Here is a 22,403-nt window from a genome sequence, read left to right on the forward strand (position 1 = left end):
ACTGAAGTCTGGCAAAACAATGTAAAATAAGTTGAAAGCTGATCTGCCAATTAAAAAAAAAAAAAATCAGCTCACGCACGTACTTTTTTAATTTATGGAGCAAGACAAGTTCTACAACTACTGAAGATCCTGTGGTCTCTCACACGTCTCCTGCTATTAATCATGAGAGTGCTCAGCTAAAATTTTGCTAGTGGTGCAGCTCTTGGAAAACTGCAAATAGCTTTGTTAAATCAACCTTGGAAAACAAAGGGCTGGAGAGGCTACTATCAGAAGCTGACTTAACTTTTGAAGTCACAGAAATTTTCCAGCACTGTCCTAGATGGTAAGGATTTTGCACAAATTTCTATCGCAGTTTCCCTCCTGTCTCCTACTCTGGTCAGCACAGTTTAGGAATGGATCCTTTTGCCTTATGACCATCCTCTGTGATAACTATATCAGCAGAAACCTCCCCCAGTTAAAGGGGTTTTATGGATCCTTTATGCTGTGTTGAAAGACCAGAGTAGCATAAAGGGACCAGCATTGCTTATCCACAGTATTCAGTGCATTCTAGGATGAAAAGTTAATACTGTATCTCACGCTATATTACCGAATTCCAAGTTTTAATATTAATGTACTAAGTTTATTCAAAATATCCATAAATGTTTGAATATTAGCTTAGTGAATACATTGTGTTCATCCAAAACAGGGGGAATATAACCATCAGTTAAATCAACAGAATTAACCCGCCAATGCCAACTTGCTTTGAAGTGGAATATTATTTTAAAGGAAGTTAACCCAAACAAATTTTTAAAAGCTAACCCAAGTACAGTGTACCTTGTTAAGACATGAGATAATGTGACTGAGGTCAATCCAAGGAGTACCCGCTTCTGTCACCTGATGGAAAAGGTGATCTCGAAAGAGCTTTAGTAAATACCTGTCTCCAGTTTCAGACCACGTTGGGTCCTTCTGAAACCTGGTGTAAAACAAAGGCTCATATTAAAGCTCAGAAAGTTAAGAAAAATCAAAACCCACAGATATACATGACTCTTCAAACTAAACTGAGTAATCTTACTGGTCTGCTAAGCTACCTGTTACAATTTGCAATTAAATTACAGTCTCCCTCCTGCCACAAACAGAAGATAACATATTCAAAGTTTCTCAGCTGCTGAGGCACCCAAAGCTAATGCCTACAAAGGGCCACAGAAAATTAATGGAAGAAAGCAAGATTTATCTTCAACAGGTTTAACATGTAAATGTTAGAAACCAGCATTACAAATAGAACTCAAGTCTGTTGAATAGGATGGAAAACAAACCATGAACACTTCATTTTTATGTAGCAGTCAATAAAAAAAAGCTGAAAATTAACTAGCTTAAAACCAGTATCTACACCACTTGCTACAGTTAAAGCAAGCTACGGATTTCCTCAAAAACTACTGTCACTCACAAGATACTGCTAAGAGAAACCATACTAAAAAAAAATGAAGCAACTTTGGCATATCTATTTGTAGGCGTCTCTTTTATTTAAAATTTTGGTCAAAGTTGCTTATCTTATTTTTCTCAAGGCTTCTTAAATACTCATTTATTCAGGGGAAAATATGGGGAAAATGTTTAGCTTAAATTTATGAGGGAAGAAACCTTGCATTGCAAACTGGGTTTTATATACTCTACACCATGAAAACAAGCATTTCTTACTCTGGCCTCTCATTGATTGTTCCCAATTTTGCTAGAAGCCTAAACAACCTTCCATTTTGCACCTCCTAGAAAACAAGAAAAGTTATTAAATTTCTGAAACATAAAATTAAGACACTTATTTGCAAAAGATATACAGTCGTAATGCCAAAGAAGCACTATTCATTACAATGATTTATTTATTCAAAGAGTGTATAATTTTTTCAGAAAGAGATCGAATGCATTATACTGTGTATCAGTAACCCAAAGCACAATTTAGCACTTCATATTCAAATTATAACGTGGAGCACTGGATCAGGCAATCTATTTCTTTGTGGAAACATAAGTCTAGTCTCTTGCCAGCCTATGCTTACAGGTATGCTAAAATACAGTAAGTTAAACAAGAAGAATATGTTAATATATATACACACACTTATCAAGACCTGTAGAAGGATATAGTGTAATACCTTATGTCAGGTAAAGATGAGAAAGAACATAATCTACCAGATTTGTTTTTCAGAAATGCTTTGTAGGCCATTATTAGTAAATATTTAGCAACAATAGAATCAGACTAACATTCAAATTACAATTTATTCCAAATATAATTTTGAAACAAGTTTTTCCAACAAAGCTAGAATTTAAGTCTTAAAACAGTATAAATTCTGAGTCCATCAATGACAGAGATAAAGCAAGGAGAACGAGCTCACACAAAAGACAGAACATTAGAATTATAGATGCTTAGAATACATGCAACTGAAAAATTGATTTCATACATTTTTCTACATCACTTAGGATACAGTAAAAAGTTACATCCTAGCTTACATTACACTGTGGATTAATCTTTTAAGTAAAAGCTGCTCAAGGCTGGCAGGAAAAAGATTCTCTCCTGATATTATTCATATTCTCCAATGGCCCAGCTCTCCAACATTATTCATGCTAAGCTGCACTTCATTCCATGCATGATCATATTGATTTCAAATGAATTCAGTCTGGAGTAGATTACTGTGCACAGCTGAGTACATAAAGTAGGTCAAGGTGATAATAGCTTGACCTCAGACAACCTATGGGTTGCAAGACTTCTATTACCAGTCTAAAAACACACAGCAGAACACCTTGTACCACAACAGTAGCTACACTTAAAAGAGTCTGACAGGGAAGACTTACCTTGTCCAGCTAGCAGAGGTCTATACAACCTCCAAATAATTTTTTTGGTGTGTGGCCAAACACACAAAAGCCAAAACCACATCTGTGCGAATGCCACTGCCTTGCAGATTCCCAGTCCATGGTGACACAGATGAGCAACACTGGCACTAAGTCTCCAGGTGGCCTCTCTGCAGGCTTGGTAGCCTGTAAGGCAGGGAGCTCTTCTACAGAGTGGATTAGAGGACTTAAAAAACTGAGGCTTTGGATGCTGTGGCATATAGATGATGGGAATATTAAGGTGAGGAAGGAAAGGGATCACATAATGGGGTCACTGCTATGTGAAACATGAGTGTTATGGGAGTAACAAAATATTCATGGCTTCAAGAAAACAAAGTTATTAACTACATACAAACCACTTCCAGCATCAGAAGCCCCTAGGCTACAGATGACTGTGTGCTTGGAGAATACGAGGAAAAACATCACACGTGATAGTCTTGTTCTAATACTCTCCCCTAAGCATCTGCTTTGGGGCAATAATGAAGAGAGGGTACAAGGCTAGACTTAAGGGATACTGTAGCTCAGAGTTTACTGAGGATGAGATAGAACAAACAGGTTATACTATAACAGCTAATTAGCAACTGCTGTTTATCGCTGCCAGGTAAACAGCTATTCCAAATTGTGGGCTATGCAACACCCTGGATTTCTAGTGGCTTTGCTCACCTGCCAGCGATAAGCAACTGATACAAACAACCTGACTGAAAATGTGGACTGCTTAATGCTGACTACAGGACAATCTCCAGCTTTGTTACAGGAAAAGGTCCACCTGCCCAAATTTGTGCAGGCACATTGGGCCACCTTAACAAGAAATGATCTTAAACATCCTCAGAGCAGGAGTAGTGGTTGACTCTGATAGAGTGGGCACCCATCATCTAGAGCTCTGCACCCAAAGCAGATACTGCCTTGCTCTTCTACAGCTCTTTGTGTCTGATAGATTTCCCTATCTTTCACTAAGGAGGGGAAAACTGTTATCCAACAAGCCAATGGTGGAGAAATTAAGAGAACCAGTCCATCAGAATCCCAACCATTGGTCTACTGCCTCTTAAAATAAAAAAATCTCTCAATGAGGGCATATAATGGAAAGGAGTCACAGGACTTGATTAAATCCTTCAAAACTTAATACCCTATCCCACAACTATCTCCAGCATCATGAAAGCCTTCTGTAACTTATCTCAGTCTTGTTAGAACATCCTGTGATCAGTGGCTTCTGATGGGCAGACACTCACTCTTTCCTGTTGAACAAATACACACTAACATGGGACAAAGTATGTATTTCCTTTGTAGCCAGCACTTGATAGCTTGACTGAACTCGATAAGACTAACCAGACCCCCATAGCAAGAGGTGCACACTTCAGGGAAACTGAGGATGGCAGCCTCTACCTCCATGATCTAGCATTCATTTGGGAAGGAAAACATATGAGATAAGTAAAGGGACACTGGAATCCAAATCTGTCCATGAATTTAAAGGCAACATTTGTTGCTGTATAACCTGTAGCACGAACTACATGATCTAGTGTGTGATGACATACATGGCCTTATTTACTCAGAACACTTCTTTTTAACCATTCTATAAAAAACACCTTTTCCCCAAGTCAGCTGGTTGGACGTGAAGATGTTACTTCAGTTAAAGCCCAGCTAAGGACATCCTAAAACTAGTGGTTCTTGGAGCTTTTGGACTTTCAATGCCTTGAGCTCAGAGTTCTCAAGTCTGCAGGCAGATTACTTAGGTTGCTAAACAAACAAAAGGAAAAAAAAGCAGTAGAAAACATTCCCTGTTAAGGTACAGCTGTAGGAATACTGACTATAGGTCTTCCTGTAGGAATTACTAAATTATTTACCTTTGCAAGATCTTCCTCTATAACATCATTTCGCATTTGAGCAGCATCCAACTGAGTATAGAATCGTGCACCAATCATAGGCATGATATCATTTACACTGCGAAGCCTGTTTTGGTCGGTCAGCAAATACCTGCCAAAATATCCCCACCCCCAAAAAGATTACTTAAACATGCTGCAAATGCCAGAGAGATCATCCTGTTACGATTTTATAACTATTTGACCCTTATGTCTATTTAATACACAAAGTTGACAATTGCAGCGTTTCTTAAAAAAGACATTAACAAAGAAAACGTGTGTTAACTTGCATGTATACATCCAGTCAGTTATTTATACAAGATAGGAGTGTACTTTTATGGAACTGCGTAGTTCACCCTACTCAAACAGCAAGAACATACTCTAAAAGAGAGAAGATGTGAAGATTCAGACTGTAATGCAATTGTTTTTCAAATGAGGGAGGGGGCAGAGATTTCTACTCTTCCCTCTTAGGCTGCAAGAGGAGAAAGGCTGACTATACTAAAGAACACCACAAAATAATGTGCAGCCAAGAAAAACTAGCACTTAACCCTTTGGTCAAAAAGGCAATGTGCCTATTTCTCAATACCTTCTGAAACTGTAAGATAAGGCTAGCATATTGCTATGGTAGATAATAGGCAATGAAGCCCAGTATTGAAGACAACTTAAAATGCTTGTTTTGTTTAAGCTCCTAATTCTTATTATGAGCTTTAACAGCACTTAGTAAAGAAAGGATATTGATTTCATTAGACATCCCATGAAAATACACATTATACAAACGAATTTTAAATTATAATGTTTAACAATGCATTGACTGTGCAGACAACTCAATGACAGTAGTTACATCCGTAATCTTACTTGCATCTAAAAATACCATTTGACATTTTCATTTGTATGTTTAAAAAAAGTAGTAATTTCCTTTGAAAGATTTATTAAGCAAACTTACAAAATCAGATTCTTCAAATCAGAGGAATAGTTGATTGTCACCAGTTCCATTGCTTTCTGCAAATTCTCTCTCTGAATTCCTGATAAAGAATTGCAAGCCAAAGCCAACACAACTTTCCCCAGGGAGATCAGATCTGCTTGCTAACAGGGAAAACACACAGAGATAAGATTCTTAGTATAGATAAACATTACCTATGGTACTAGATGGTGTTTAAAAAGAAACAGTTCTTCAATAACCTTAGAAGAATTTGAGCAACTAAAATAAGCACTATCCAAATCACAGTTCAATAGGACTGTCCAAGTTACAGTAGTTAAAATGTACAGAGGAAAACCTGTCTTGATTTTCTGTCCTGATACCTAGCAATTTCTAAGTACTATGTTTATCTTCGAATGCTTAAAATTTACCTATTTTTAGCTTAAGGATAGTACCAGAGAGAACTCTTGTGTAGTGAGCAGAAGCTCTGCAAGGAGGTTCTCCTAACCACCCACCTGCTCACTTCTGACAAGTCAAGGAGCTGGTGGCAAGCAGAGCAAGTCTTCTCAACACAAGATGCAGAAATACCCGTCAAGGATTATTTGTTAAAACAGAAACAGTATTTGCTGGACTCATATCTCTTCACACTGGCCATCCACACCAGATTCTAGCAAATGATGTTTCTGTTTTAACAAAGACCTCAAAGATTTTCATCTCTGATAGCCAGTGTGAAAAGATATGAAGTGCCTGAAATAACTAGACAGGAACAGGCCTGTATGGCTGACAAATTGAGCAGCATCGCGTTTTATGAAGACATCCTTAGTGTTACTGAACACTTCCCTTAAAAGTAGAACTGCTCTTAAAAGAGGAATGCTGCATACAGGCTGCTTTGCCACAACAGAAAATTCTGCCAATTTTAATAGACAGCCACCAGAAATTATTTTGAAAAGCTACACCAGATTTTAAAGCCCACTCCTAAAAACAGGAGCCTAATTTAGCAGCAGACAATGACATCCATAGCAAAAGCTGCCCCAATTCTTTCCATAAAAAGGCTTTTCAGCAGCACACAACTTGGCCAAACTTGAAACAACTGCAGCTTTTCATGCTGGATGCCTACTTCAGACTGAATTTAAGAGTCAGCTAGAGATACAAATTTAGTATTTTCGAGTTTTTTTTCTGAGACAGTAAGATATTTTTGCAAAAGTAAAAAAGCAAAGCTACTAATTATCAAGAATGTCAGCTCCATAGTCTAGAGCAAGGCTATGCTGTTTAGCAAAGAACGCAGTCATACAAGGAATACACCTTCTGTCATTTCTGTAAGAAAGGCCAAAAATTTGACAGCACTGCAACATTAAAAGTTCTGTTTAGAATTTGGCAGCTTTAGAGAAGTGCTGTGACGGCGAACGTGCCACAGCCCCTCACAGCTCTTCCACCCGGAGGGGTAACCATGCCTGCTGCCTCCAGCTGAGCAGAGCTTTCCCTGCAGCCCCATCTCCCACGCGTTGAGGGACAGAGTAAAGAAAACCTTTCCAGGTCTCTCAACGTCCCCGGTGTTTCCATATCATGTATGATTAAGCGGCACAATTTAAACATGGATATGCAACATGGCAGAAGTTAAAAAGCATGGTACTCTTGTGCTAATGAAGACAGGATGTGGAAAATGGGACAGAAATAAGAAGGACAAAGTGGTGGAGAAGGAGATGGGACTACCACTTGCGAGACTCGATTTCCTAAGGAACCTGGAATTCCTGAGTATCAGCATTCCTTTGTATTTTGGTAAAGAGAAGTGAAACAGAGCAACAAACCCCATTTTGGTGGGAACCCACCTGCTTCCACTACCAAGTAGTCCAATTTGAGCAGCAGAGGACACTACTATAGCACTGAACAGAGGAATCTTTCTGATGCAGTATCTATACAGAGACTTGTGTCACCTGGCACAATGGCATTTTTATTATTTTTTTTTTTCTCTAAAAGACTCAGAAGAAATATATAAGTATTTGTACTAACCACAATCTTCCTTCTTTCTGCAGTCCCCTATTTTACTCTTAACACCTTCCAACTTTTACTAATTCATAAAGATGTATGCTATATAAAGTCTCTATTATCACACAACCCTGAGACACCAAAAATAAACAACTTCAGGCAAGACCCTATGAAAACACAGTCTTCCTTCATACAGGTGTTTTCATAATACAGATTGCATTAGATTTTAAAAATGGTTGACAAAGAGTCTTACATTAACATCAGCCAGGAAATTGTAAATTCAGGCTTCTAGTTTTTTGAGCATTTGACTCGCAACCTTAATTTTTGTTTGTTTTGAAAATTACATCTAATAGAAAAACCGGCAGAGATGATACAACACACCAATGCAGCCTCCAACACACACATTTCAAATTAGTCAATGCTTAACTTGTTTTAGTTGCAAAAGTGGCTTGGCTTCATCCCACTAATTTTAGGAACTTAAACTTCAAGCGATTCAGTTAAAAGTATGATCAATTTAAGATATCTGTAATTCTGCAGGACAATTCAGATTTTGAGTGAGCCGAATTGCTCTCTGGAAGTGCCTCACTATTCACTGACAGCTGAAACCCTGAAAAAAATGTTATTACAATGCCCAATGTTTAAAGTTTTACAAGTGCACAAAGACAGGCAGTAATTTTCCTGTGTGATAGGGGAATCACAGAGTATCTCAAGTTGGAAGGGACCCATAAAGATCAGGATTTATGGAAGTCAGATTCGTATTTTGGAAGGGACAAAACTACCATTCACTGACCAACTCTATTCATGCAGACAGGGTACACAACTTCCCAGAAGTTTGAGTTTTTCTTCCCAATCCTTTCTATAAGGAAGCAATTCACATATGCCTGTTAAGCCCTAACCTCCCGTCTGAAAACATCAACAGATTCAGCTCTCCCTGCTTTTAGACAGAGAAAGTTTAAAGGATGCACACCAGAACTACTAGACCTCCCTGGAGCCGGGAGACCAGAAATAAATGCTGTATTCCTGGAGTAGCCTTGACTAGCGCAAGGTACAGATCAACATTAGGTATGATCATTTCCCTGTTTATACTCCATATCATGCTTTGCACGTATCTATGGATCACACCAGTTCCTTTTGCCACAGACCTGCCAGAAGACTTCTCCTATGGTAATTATCAACAGTGACTATTAAGTCATACTTTCAAGGAAAAACTTTACACCTTTTAAGTAGAGGCTGCCTTTTGTTCAAAAATGTACCTTGCATGCAACTAATGACCATTTAATTAGGAACTCAATTCGTAACTGTAACCTGTACCAACATATCTTTTTATCTTCTGAAAGCTTTGCTAGCAAAGATTTTATCACCACCTAGTTCATTGATAGAAATATTAAATAGCATTAGACTAAAAACCAGCCCCTAGGAGATAAACACAGAAACAGCCCTCTTCATTAATGTCTCCCTGTTATCAAATGAATTTCAACTATGTCAGTGAGCAATTTAAAAGTTAATTGAACAGGTACCCTTTCCCTTCTGCATAATTTTTTTTTTTTTTTTTAATATTAAAAAGGTATGTGCTACTACGCCAAAAGCCCTGGAGATACCTCAGCATTTTATACACTTGGCTTTATCAGCCAGACATGTAAACTAGTCAAATAAATCTTATTTTTGACAAGATCCATTTTCCATAAACTCTTTGAAACTGACATTACTCTTTTGTTTATCCTGTTCTACTGCTTTGCTTGGATCAATATCAGCTCATCCACTCTACAATTCTGTGGATTCACTTACCCTTTTAAGTTCTGGAATTGCCCTTAGAAGTGCCTCCAAGTTCCTAGATTTTTTTATTATTTCTTTTTTCAAAAGTCAACATTAATACTTCAGATGCCTCTTCAGCTAGTTTCTTTAAATTTGGGGAGGTGCATGTGAAAGTTATTTTGGTTTGCTAAATTAAAAATATTTACTTTGAGCAAATGTAACCTTATAGCCCTTGTTAAATCAATAAAACTTATGTTTTCTCTTCATTTCGTATGGAGAGGACTCACTTTCATTTTATTCCAAATACAGAAATATTTATTAAACCTTTTTACCGTTTCCTACATCACCATTTACAGTTTTCCCATCTGTATCTCATAATTGGCTGACACAGGACTTAAGGATTGGGGGGTGGGAAGTGATGTGCCGGAATTTATATAGGTTTAACACCTTGTATTTAATGCAAGTGGCCATTCATATTTCATTTACTTCTTTTTAGCTTCCCTTATTGTTGCCTTTATTTAACTCTTAAATGATCGTATAAATTAACGTGTTTAACACAAATTGTAAAGAACAATTGCATTCCTTTTACATAGACCCTCACTGTTCTGGCCAAACTCTTTCCTATCTATATTAATAATGAGAAATAGCCAGAAAGTGACAAACGCTAACAAAAACACCTTCCTCCATTGAAGACAGCAACAAGGAAATGCATATTAGCTGGGCAGCTAACCAAGAGATAACCTACATTTTTAACAGTCACAGGAGTCCCAGAGGAATTCAGGAACTGGGTCATGGATCGAGAGGAAAAAGGACAAGCAGCAGCTGTTATTTTGTAATTTTATCTGGCTAGGGCAAACAAAGGTAGAGGATGATAAATCACTCCTGAATTTCAAGGAATGAACTCAGTCCAGAATCTCTGAAGGAACAAAATGGATAGTGAAAGCCTAGCCCTTCTAGAGGAAGTGACAAAAAAGACGGCAATACTATATTTTCTAACTCTAGTTTAGAACTTCCAAACTATATATTTAAGAGTACTTCTTTTCTGGTTTAGCTGTGATACCTCAACAATCTGGATACTTACAATGTATAAAACATGCATAAATATCCCCCTAAACAAAACTAGGCATTACCAAGTAAGCTAGTTGCCAAGTCTTGGGCTGCTATGGTGGTAAATGCTTTTGACAGATTCATGTACCTGTGAGTATTTTTAGATTTGTACCTCCAAGTACATTAAACGTTTTGCTTTAAAATTACTTGAATGTCATAATATCTCAGGAAGATCTCTTTCCCAGCTGCAATTAAAATAAATTTAAAGAAGTATTTAGATTAAAAAAAAAAAAAAAATCTCATTACATTTTTAGGCATGGAATCTCTCACTTGCATGTATTCCTATCTTCTCTCAGTTGTTTTCCACTAAATTATTACAAAAAGCCCATTGATATGTAGCTGGGGGAGGGGAGCAGGGAATCCTTTGATGTACTACTCAAAGTACACTGAAAATTGCTTTACTGTATCACTCAGAAAAAAGAAAAAGTTGCTATGTTCCAGGACATGGTCTCCAATAAGCTAGTTTCTGCCTGGCCAAAGTTCAAACATTTCATTTATTACTGGAAGACTCTGAATGAACAATTTTCTCACATTGAATAAGCTCAATTAATGAAAATAAATTAAATCCAACTCCCTGCTGTAGTCTTTCACTCCCAGTACGGACAGGGTATGCGATGACTGCTGAAGCAATGTACTTTACCCTGAGGGGAAGTTAGGGAAAGAAGCACTCCTGTACACAGTGATGCTCCAGATCACTGTGGAACAGATTTTGTTAAATCTAAAGGGATTCTTCTTAATTCAGGAATTATGCAGAGTCCACACGTCAGAGAACACCAGGAGAGCACAGAAAAACTAGGAGCCTAAAATAAAGATACACCAGAACCTTTTAGGAGCGAGGAGAAGGCCTAAGTGCAGTTATTTGAAAGATCTCTTACTCCTCTGTGAACAGGTATTCAACACTTAGTTATTTTTGTTAAAATAACAAAAGAGAAAGCCAAGCAAAAACTGTTACTGAACCATTATTTTTTGATCTCTAACACTAAATGGAAGATTTTTCTTCTCCTTCCTTTAGAAATTCATATTTCCAACCATTTCTGACTTAAGTTTGTTAAATGCTAACAGTTCAACCTGTTTGGTGAGTTTGCTGAAATTTTAGAAGCAGAAGATAGCAAAATGAGCATTCATATTTCTAAATTACAAGCAAATTTGAATAATGCTTGGCAGAACCAAGATCAAATCAGGAATGAAAAAATACAGTCATTTAGAGATAGGATATACTGGACTACAGTTTAATTAAAATATTTGTCTTCCAAAAGGAATCACACTGCTTTTCAATACTCCCCATGCACTGGCGCTGTTGTCTTACCTGAAACTGAGCCATTAATGCCAGTGGATTATTTTGACTGTTGTCAAATGTCAAAACATCAAAGATTCCAACACAATTAACTCGTAACCTTTAGGAACAAGACGAGAAAATGAAGAAGTGCCATTAAATTCTGTTGTTACTCAATTTTTCCTCTAGCATTCACTGGATGCTTTGATATGCAAAAAAAGTCATCAGTACTCAGCAAATTACTATGAAGCAGAAAATACTAATTTTACTATTTGATAAAATGCAACAGTCTTCAGTTTACAAAATAAATCAGCAAATGTCTAAATTGTCAGTAGTGGAGTTGAACAATACTTTGAGGATCATGCATAAGTCTTCCCAAAATATGTTTAAAAAGAACTTTAAAAACAATTTACAAGTTTTAGCACATTTCTCTGTAAAAGGTGCACAGTCAGCAGCTACCACGAATACAGATCACAGTAACACAGTGAGAACAAACACTTTCATTACCTTGTTTTGCCTGTTACTAGAATCTTTGTTGGATCCATCACTCGGCACGCCAGTCCTGCCGTATGAATAGTCCGTAACGCAGAGCTGAGCTGCACAATGTATGCCCATATCAAAGACTCTGGAAGCAATCCAGCATGCTGCCGTGGTAGAGGTCCATCATGCTGACCTAGAAATAAAACATTGTAAGCATCAATAGAAGGTTACTGCGCAAAATTCACATTAGAACATTTTGCATTATACAGTTAACTCACATATTCATTTCATTCAACTCTTAACAGTCCTCGAAAGACATATTTATTGTGCTTTAATGGTTGGTTTGGGGTTGGGGATTTTTTTTTGTTTGGTTTAGTTTGGGTTTTTTTGGAAGGACACCACATTTTAAAATGCTGACAATTCATTAGGCATTATTATTTTCACTCTCATATCTAGGAAAACCATGCTGATTTTTAAAGTTTAGGATGAATAATCACTACAAAAAGAGCACTGGTTAGAAATTGCTGAAAGTGGGTGGTACATCAAATATGCAGGTACTTCAGAAGTAAAAATGCCAGTATTCTGAAACAATAGCATCTACCACAACAGCTGCAACAGATCCCATTTTACCTCTTTTACTGTAGGAAGGCTTACAAATTAAACATTCTCTATCATCTGATAAGACAAAGAAAAAAATAACAAGCTAGTTTCAAATTACATGGGCAAATCAGACTGTAAGATTTGGAGGCTAAACATCACTGAACACAACTTCACTTCAGAAGTATATTCTGCTGTGACCCAGCTCCCTGACAAGTCATCACAGCATGACCCCTGTTCAATGGGCCATCTGAAAGCAATGCATCACTCCTCTTCCAAATGGATTTAGTGTCCTCCTTTCAAAAGTAAAACTAATTCTTTGCAAACACACACCCAAATTCTACACTGCAAACAGTTTCTGAGTAATACTGAGCCAGAGATGAAAAAATAAAGATATAGATAACAAGTGTTATTTTTAGTAAGATGCATGTAATACAAAGAAGTTGCTACTGTTTGCGCGGCACAAAGCTGAAGTAGAAGAAAATACATCCAGAGTAAGACAGGGCATCTCAATTTTACAAAACGTGATAGGCATTTCATGAGGTTGCCTCTGTACTGATTTTGCTAATTTTGAGACCAGTAATATCATCAGTATTCAGTAAAATCATGTAAGCATCCAATTCAGTTGTAAACTGACTGCACTCCTCTACTCCAAACATTTGTTTCTTTGGGTTTTGTTGTTGTTTTTTTTTTTTTTCACTCTCCCTACAGGAGCATATCAACATTTGTGCACTTGCTCAAAGTAAGTTTGTGTGTGTGTGCTTGCATGTGTATACACAAGTATATGCAAGAGTGAAAAAAATGAAACACATACTGAAAAATTTTTACTTAGAAATTTTACTGATTTTGGGGTGATGGACTGGAAATGTTCCCAGCTTTCATTTCTGAGCTTTTGTTTGTTTGTTTTTAAGCTTTAGTTCATTTTTCAGGTTTAAAGTGCTTTGGTTTAGATTATAAAGACCAAGACACTGACACCTTTAAATAGCAATAAGTCTGTCATGTCTACTGAAGGCTGAATACAATGAGATAGTCTTTGTTTTTTTCTGGCCTCCTGATGAATCATTATGCAAATCACTTCCCACAAACCAGCATACCAGAAGTCTCACGTAGCAAACTTTTTTCCCCGCATGATTATCTCTTCTTCAGCATGACAAAAATTATGATGATATAAAATGATTGAGGAGATATAACCTCCTTTATTAGTCGAGGCTTTCTCTAGTTACTACTTGCTATAGAATACACTTTGTATTTGGTAAACAGCAATGTGTGTGATATGTTTAACAGGAATGCGTATGGACACTGTAAGACAGAGTTACATCTGTGTGAAATAAATACTTCCAGAACACAAATGTTGCCATAATATCCCAAAGAGAGAGAAAAGCCAAAACTTGGGAGTTATTTTTCTGCACGCAACTTCAAAACAACAGCACTTGCCCTTTGATTTCCAGATAAAGGCCATGTAACCAAGAGAATATTCAACATACACTAAAAAGCTGAAAGATCAGAGTTCAACACAGCTTCTCCCCCGCTATCAGAAAAATCTCAACCAAGCAACAACATTATTTTACTACTGGAAAGACTTGCTTGAGGCTACAGCCAAACTAGGCTGCTGCTTTCAGACTGGTTGGCTGCACCCCACGTTCCCATACACTAAAGGTACAAGCTAGAACACTGGAAGAATCGGTTTTGAAATGCCTTCTTACATATCTGTCTGTTCAAAACAAGTAAGATTAAAAGCAGTTCAGTTTGCTGCAATGCTGACTATGAAGTACGTCCGATGAGGTCCATCAGGCCTGCCACAGATAGCACTTGAGCAAGGACCCAAGCACATGAGACCCAAAAGCTCGCTCTTCAGGCAAAACACACCGTTGAAAGCTCTCCAAACGGTGCTGAGCACAGTGGAAAACATCACAAGAATATAAGAAAATGTTACAAAATTTATCAGAATTACTTTACTCCAAAAAGTGGTATTTTAGAGGTTTCATGGTTGATTTGAAAAAGGCTTTCCACCACAGGTTGAATCCACAGCCACAACATGCAAAATTTCAGATTACATTCTTCCCACCTACCGCAGGGCAGACTGACCTCTCCCACTACTTTCATCTCTCTGAGATGCAGAACATAGATACTAATGGAGAAGATTAAAAATGTAAGAACCGCCATTTCAAAAACACAGGTTATCCATTATTTTTCCTTGCCACATTAAGATAAAAATTGTTGTCAGCATTTTTATTTATTTATTTTTAAGTTCTGTGGTATCATGTTCTCAATGGAACAAAAAGTGTACTCTTTGCACTGGTGCACATGTGTATACTTCTTTTTTTGTTTAAAAAGCATTCAAATGAAATTCAGTTCCCCAGAGCAAGGATAAAGCCAGGGATAGTCCTGGGATGGGAAGGAAGAGCTGGGACCACTGGCAGTAGAACCTGTTTTACATCATCAGGAACACTGCAGAAAGCATGCTAACAAACAGCAATTATCATCAAACAGTTATGGGAAAAAAAAAAAAAAAATCAAAAGTCCAATGAAAGATGTAGCTGCTTACTACATTGAACCTCTCAGGCCTGTAAATCAGTCTCTTACATTGAGAACTGTGAATTGTTCAGTGTTTGCTTGGTGTTCCTGCGTTAAAGTACTGAAAGTAAGATAAATGCAGTAGCCTTCATTTCTCCCCCTTCTCCAGGGAAACCTGGGCTTCAATTTTACACTTCCCAATTCTCAATATACAGAAAGGTTCTGAACTACTACTGCAGCACTACATTTTGTAAAAAATCTGAAGATATTGAAAACTTGGATTTACTTTGAAAAAGTTGCAGCTTTTGGCAAAGGTATTTTAGGATAATTATTAGTCACATATTTTGACCTTAACAACATCACATTGACTTTCGATATTCGTATATTCTTTCTCCTCATCACAGTCTAAGTACACAACTTATTTCTTTTTCAATGGAAAAGGTATTTTATGAAAAAACATTCAGCAACTGGGGATGCAAAAACTGTAAAGTTAGCACTGAAGTCCACTTTTGTGCATTACATACTACTATTAATGTGTCCAAAGGAAAACAAGGTCCAGGAAACTTGCCTATCCTCATTAGAAAGTATTTGTTTGCTGAAAAGCAGAATCTGTGGTGCTGCAAACTACTATTAACAGCATGTACACCAATGTTTAATTACTCAGAGTGTTTTTAATAAACAGACCAAAGGACATATCAAAGGCACACTTATCTCTGCCAACCACAAAAACCCATCAGGACAAAGAAAAAACCTTACTGGCAGCAGTGGATAGTTACTGTTAATTTGCCAGGACTTTCTAGCTGATAGTTTTAAAGTACTTACATTCAAAATGTGGTTTACCATTTAATTACTGGACTGTTAAGAACATTTCAGTACTTTTGGGTTAACTTGCTAATTTAAAGAGAACATCATTTCTGCAGAGATAAATGTACTAACATGTACTATAAACTGAAGCTGAGCAGTATCAGAAAGGTGGAAGAAAACAAACAAGTTCCAGAACAACAGATTTAATGTTTAGACACTTTTGATAGAAATAAGTGTAAATGAGAATCAAACAAAAAAGGAACTTTTCAAATAAATGTACTCCAAGTAACAATTAACTGAAAAGTCAGACTCCTGATTTTAAAACTTGTGTAAATTCAGTAAAATATGACAGAGCAATGTCAGATTATCACACTGTACCACCCGAAGAAAGAGGGTATCTCATTGCATAAAGAACACAAGCAATAAATTCTATAGCATTCAGAAGTAACAAAGCCATTAGTTTACAGTATAAAAATAAATGTAAGCTGTTTTTTTTTTTTTCCCCACACCAAATCTCTTCCAAAGTAGTTCTGTAACAGGGTCTGTAAATAACACGGCAAAAAGAAAAAATGCAAGACTGACCACACTGCCACCAGTGACATGCAAGACAGCTATGTAACCCATAATCCTCATCTTTTAACTGTCAAAGTCTCACGTTGCCAACTGGAGTGTTCAACATAAATAAGGTTGCATACCTGAAATCAAATTCTCTGAGTTCACTGATCAGGTTCACAGTGTTGTGCCTCCTAAAACCTTTAAAAGCAATTGTACTAATCTGGGCCTCATGCTGCAGAGTACCCAACTTCCATCCATTCCCCTGCTTCTCTTGGGAGTCTCCTCTAGGCAGGCAGACGGCCAAGAAACTCTGTGAGGGGATGGAGAAAGGATCCATGAAGGCAGGCAATTCTGAGAAATCAAGTTATAGGTATGCAATCTTATTTTTCTCTCTTAAATTGCTCCTTCTACTGAGGACCAGACTAGAAAGCAGCAGTTACCAAAAAAAGAAAGGCCAAAGCAAAGATGTGCAGAAAGATTTGGCAAAATTTGGGAATTTCAGGTGACTTTTTTTCTAATTTATCTAATAAAAAGACTGGAGGAGCAGGTAATGAGAAGTGCCATAGACAGGAGAGAGTTATCTTCCTTACAGACCCCTCTAAGTTCTGCTGCAACAGTTCATTTTAATTAAAGAGTACTTTGGTTTGGCCAAACAGAAATTGATGTCTTATTTCCAATTTCAAAGACCATCCCTGCCTACAGAAGGAAGTAGTAGTTGGTCAAATAAATGGTCCAGATAGCCCACTAGCCTGTTTCAAAGACACATACACTAAAATTAGAACAGTAGCTTGCAATGGATACCTGACCATACAAATATAAACAAACAGCATATTCTACTAGCCTCCAATGATTTGCAGCTCAGAGAACTCCTGAGCTAGAGATAGTGTCTTTGCAGTTAACAGTCTTCAAGTATTACTCCTCCATGAGTAAACCCACTTTCCCCTTGAACCCAGGCAAATGTCCACAATAATCTGTGATAAAGTTCCATGGCTTAATTGTCTTTACACAGGTTTTGAATTTGCTAGTTGGCTAGTTTCATTTGTCAGTCCCTAGTTTTAGGCTGGAAGAAATAGTAAACTATTGTTGCTTATTCATTTTTTCTTTATCCCTGATGATTTTTCAGACACCTGCCATATTGCAGTCATTTTTAATCCCATCATACTCCTGTCCATCTTTAAAAGCATGAAAAGTACTATTCTGTTCTTCATACAGAAGCTGTTCCATGCCTTTGATCATCCCTGTCACCTCTTTCAACTTCTTTGCTGTTGTTCTACGCCCTTCAAAATGTGTAAGGAGGACCACAACTACAGACAGGAGTCTATGATGCACCCACATCTTGAATACAACATCTTCCATTTCATTGTTTACTTTTTTCTTAATAACCTGCAACAATCCATTTCCTATTTACTGCTATTCAGCAAGAGAACAGTATTTTCCTTAATCTACTTAACTATAGCCCCAGATCTATTACTGAGTGGTAACAGCCACAACAGAGGCCACCATTTTATGTTTAAAGCTAGAGTTATGTTCTCCCTCAGTCACATCAGTTTACATTATATCACCTGCTAGATTACTGCCAAGAGTCCCAGTCTTGTAAGATCCTTCTGCAATCCATCACAATTGGCCTTTGTTTTTAAAAACCCAAATAATTTGGTATTATCAGCAAACTTTGACAGACCACTGTTTATCTTCAGTGAAAATAAGTGAATGTGTTAAGAAATAAAACTCCCAGCACATATTCTTTTGAGACCCCATCAGTGATCTCCCTTCACTGTGACAATCAACTGTTCACTCTCACTCTGTTTCTCATCTTCTAACCAGTTATTAATCTAATGGAGGACTTTCTCTTTTATCTCGTGGTCACTTAAGTTTCTTTTAGAGACTCTGATGGACTTCATTGAAGACCAAAGATCCCATCTACTAGATCTTCCTTCAAAGAACTTGGATATATTAATGAGACATGACTGCCCTTTATAAGAGCAAAACTTAATTCTTTTCCAGTGTGACAAAAGAATGTGTCCCCAAGAATTTTATTGTAACTTCTATTATTTTATCGAGAACAGACATCATTCTTCTGTAATACTCTAGAGAGGTATAAAAACATAACAAGGACTGATTTACATGGAAATTGAAAACCATGGGTGGGAGACACTCAGAAGTCTAGTCCTGCACGTAACAGTCATTAACCTGGCAGTAGGTGTTCCAGGTTTATCCTACCAAATTAGTTTCACATCAGGCTCACTGAATTTCTAATTGCATTCTTCGACTTGCCACAGGATATGACAAGTCAAACTAGGGTTTCCTCTGCCTGAGATATTACCACCAAAACCAGTGGCGGAACTCAAGTTCCAATCTCACTTATACCAGTCAGCTCAGTGCAAAGCCAGGGGGAATTATTCAGTATATAAGGGATCTGCAAGCCTTTGATTGTATTCACCCACTAGCAATCCATTATACTCTGATCTACCAGATAGCCAAGTAAAGTTTTCCATGTCAACCTTTGAAACAGATTGAATTCACAGCTAAAGGCTCTAATTTCAAAAGGCACAAGAACGAAGAAACCTTAGCTCCTACTTCTCTTTATACACTGGCAGCCTAAAGATATTTAGGGAACACCTACTCTAATAAAACAAACAAGGCCAGGTCATAGTCCTCTGGTCGTGGATCTCGTTTCAGGATTGGTCCTGCATCGAGCAGGAACTTGGGCCAAATGAGCTCTGAGGGTACCCTCCTACCCTAAGAATTTCTGGGATTCCATTCAGCTTTCTCAGCATGGCACTGGGCTCTACTAACAGCTTTGGCCTGTTGTGTTCCAGACCACACATGGATGCAGTCTGTGGGACTGCATGGGTCACAAACTGGTCCTAACAGGCAGAATGACTGGCGGCATACTGTTTTGGAGGGGAGGAGGCTTTAGCCGTATCCATGTGAGCTTTGCTGGGCGACTTGCTGAATCACAGACCATGCTGTGACAGATTTTATTTATGAATGTAGATGTAGCTTTAGTGACTCCTTTGAAGCCATAGTATAAATCTGAAAAAAATCAGACCATGATGTGAAGTTTGTGTCTGAAAAGAATATATGTTACAGGAAATTTTCAATCCATTTCTTGTCTTAACTAGTACTTCACATTCAAAACATTAAATAAAACACTGTCTAATTAGTCCCCATAATACTCCATGAGGAAAAAAAAAATTTTAAGTGGAGGGCACCTGAACAGCAAGCATCAAATTGACATAACATATGTCTTTTACAATTTTGGAAACATCTCCATTAAGCGTCAGGTGTCACCCAGTGACAGACCTGCAATTAGGACCCCAGAGTTCTTGGCTCCCAATCCCATTCAAACTTATTTCCCTGTCAAAGAACTGTAATTCCCTTACAAACTGATGTCAATTTTGCATATTAGTCATAAGTCAAATGTGACCAGAAAAGTAAATTGTTCACTGTTAGACTTCTACCTTAGCTTTTAACTCTAGTTATACTTTTCTGTTATGTCAAAAAAAAAATTATGTTCAGAAATTTTACAAATAGGAAGTGAAGAAGAGTTCTCTGATCCCAATCAACTTATATGACAGAACTGATTAGCTAAAAAATTAAGTTGAACGACTATTTCTGACCACCTACTTACTGCTTAAGTATTGGAAATAGTTTACAGAAGTATTGTACGATAACGTATTTTCCTTACCCCATTTTCGTTTTGTGAAATAGGCATCAGCACTAGGGTCATTGAAGTGTCTGCTCATCATAGTCTCTCCTCCAGCATGAAAATCGTATGCAAACACAAGAGCTTAAAAATAGAAACATGTGACAATTACTAACTCAAGCATATTTAGAAAAAAGTCTCAACACATCAGTTGGGAAAAAAACCCAAAAAACTTACAATGTTCTCCAAACGCTTTAGTGGTAAACACTTCACGCAAAGTTACTATATTTGAGTGCTGAATTTTTTTCCACATGTCAACCAATACCATGCACTTGGTGTTAACAAGACGAAAACCTAGAAAAGAACAAAAACCATGGTTTAAAATGTAATTTTTTTGGGGAGGATTTTTTACTTTGACATTTCTTCTGAAACTACTGAAAAGCAACCTGACATTAAAATATCACTAGCATGCTTCGGAATGCTAGTCCTATCGAGACAACTCAATTTTTCTCACCATGTATCCTCCGAAGGCAATACGGCAGGTCATCTTTACTATTTACAGCTTTATAGCATGATGTAATGTACCCAAAGTTGCTTGTTTTCTGTATCCGATTGGGTGGTGGCAGTGGTTCCAAAGGAAAGAGACTGTGGTAGCTGTCCACTTCCGCAGGAACTGCTAAAATCAGTTTATACACAGAAACATAGTAGGTGTCAGCTGACTTTGAGAAAGTTATTACAGTAGCAAAGAAGTTTAAAATGACTGCAATACATAAATTCTTTGCACCATCTTTTAGATGCATGTAAAGTTAAAATTCACTATTTTAGCTTTAATACCAATATATAGGTTCCTGGAAGAGATTCCACAAAGCTAAAATAACTGTCTTCAGAAAAACAGTTACACCAAGTAAAATCAACAGAATAGATGCACAGTTCCATCTGCCATTTTCTCATCTGCCTTAAAAATTCACCCTTCTGAATGACCATTCTTTGGTGGTTTTTTCCTGCCCAGATTCATAAATAACCACCAACTTCCATAAAGACTTCATACCACTGTAAGAACCCTGTCTTCATCACAAAAAAGCAAATCTGGATCTTATGTGTTTTAACATACTAGTTTAGAAAACAGAGAGAGGTGCTGAAAGTTTACAAATCAGATTAAGAGATTACCCTTGCAAGACGAGATACACTTGTACTTCATCTGCATTAGTAAACTAAATTGCATTTTTTTTACTGTATCATTATCATGTTAAACACACATTTGAGAAGTAAAGATACTGCAACCACAAAAAGCAATCTGTTTAAATCAAGTTGAACACAGTCAATTGTAAATTCTCCAAAAGCCAAATTACAATGAATAGTATATGCGTCTCTTGCCTGACAACTAGTATGCCAGCCAATTCACTTTAAAACAAATTAATTTTCTAGTTTATATACAGCCTTTGAAAATATATGCATTCTTTAAAGGAATACCTAATAAGTACAAAGTAATACACTACTGTTCTCCATGCGGCTTTATTGCCTTCATGATTTTTCCTTCCTCAGCAATTTTAAGTATTCCCAACCATTAAGGGGTTTTAAAACAGAAGAAAATCAGAGAAGAAAGAGAAAATAGAAGCAAGAAACAAATTTCCTATTTCTGAAAAACTTTGTATCTGATTATCCACAGCCCAGGTTGATGATTAAGGCTTCATGAAAAATTAAAAACAGGTGGTGTTCTTTGCAAGATGTTGTTAATATTGTTGAATATGCATGGTTGCAGAACAATATGATCACAGTTTACGTTATAAGAAACGCTTACTTACCAGGAATATCAGCCTGATCAATCTGGGCCATAGTTATTAAGTGTCTGTTGATCAGTTCCTGAAGAACAAATTCAGTCACGTTTTGAACACTATAATTCAGCTCATCAGTTTTGGTAAGTTAACAGTACACTGTCTTGAAGTTCCAGCTACTTGTACTAAAAAAGGGAGTTGATGCAAGTGTCCGGGGAGGGGGGGGGGGGGGGTGTGATGAAGACCACTAGGCTTGAAAAGATTAATGACAAAATATATAAATTCTTGAAGGAAGGAACTGCAG

The 22,403-nt window shown here is 37.2% G+C and overlaps 1 protein-coding gene across 10 annotated transcripts in view; it reads right to left on the bottom strand.

Moving 5' to 3' along the window:
- PAN3 (poly(A) specific ribonuclease subunit PAN3) overlaps positions 1 to 22,403 on the bottom strand; it is an 82,828-nt gene that overhangs the window by 5,216 nt on the left and 55,209 nt on the right. For 9 of the 10 annotated variants that reach the window (XM_041118410.1, XM_041118408.1, XM_041118409.1 and 6 more), the window contains 10 exons: positions 22,130 to 22,187; positions 20,842 to 21,003; positions 20,565 to 20,681; positions 20,370 to 20,471; positions 12,239 to 12,404; positions 11,765 to 11,852; positions 5,644 to 5,783; positions 4,686 to 4,815; positions 1,672 to 1,736; positions 814 to 952 (listed from right to left, as the gene is read on the bottom strand). In XM_041118410.1, the coding sequence (XP_040974344.1) occupies positions 814 to 952; positions 1,672 to 1,736; positions 4,686 to 4,815; positions 5,644 to 5,783; positions 11,765 to 11,852; positions 12,239 to 12,404; positions 20,370 to 20,471; positions 20,565 to 20,681; positions 20,842 to 21,003; positions 22,130 to 22,187 (1,167 nt within the window). The remainder of the gene's footprint in view (positions 1 to 813; positions 953 to 1,671; positions 1,737 to 4,685; positions 4,816 to 5,643; positions 5,784 to 11,764; positions 11,853 to 12,238; positions 12,405 to 20,369; positions 20,472 to 20,564; positions 20,682 to 20,841; positions 21,004 to 22,129; positions 22,188 to 22,403) is intronic. The other variant, XM_041118407.1, reaches the window with a different exon arrangement.

The sequence above is a fragment of the Aquila chrysaetos genome, chromosome 19 (genome assembly GCF_900496995.4).
Source record: "Aquila chrysaetos chrysaetos chromosome 19, bAquChr1.4, whole genome shotgun sequence".
In the NCBI taxonomy this organism is placed as follows: Eukaryota; Metazoa; Chordata; class Aves; order Accipitriformes; family Accipitridae; genus Aquila; species Aquila chrysaetos.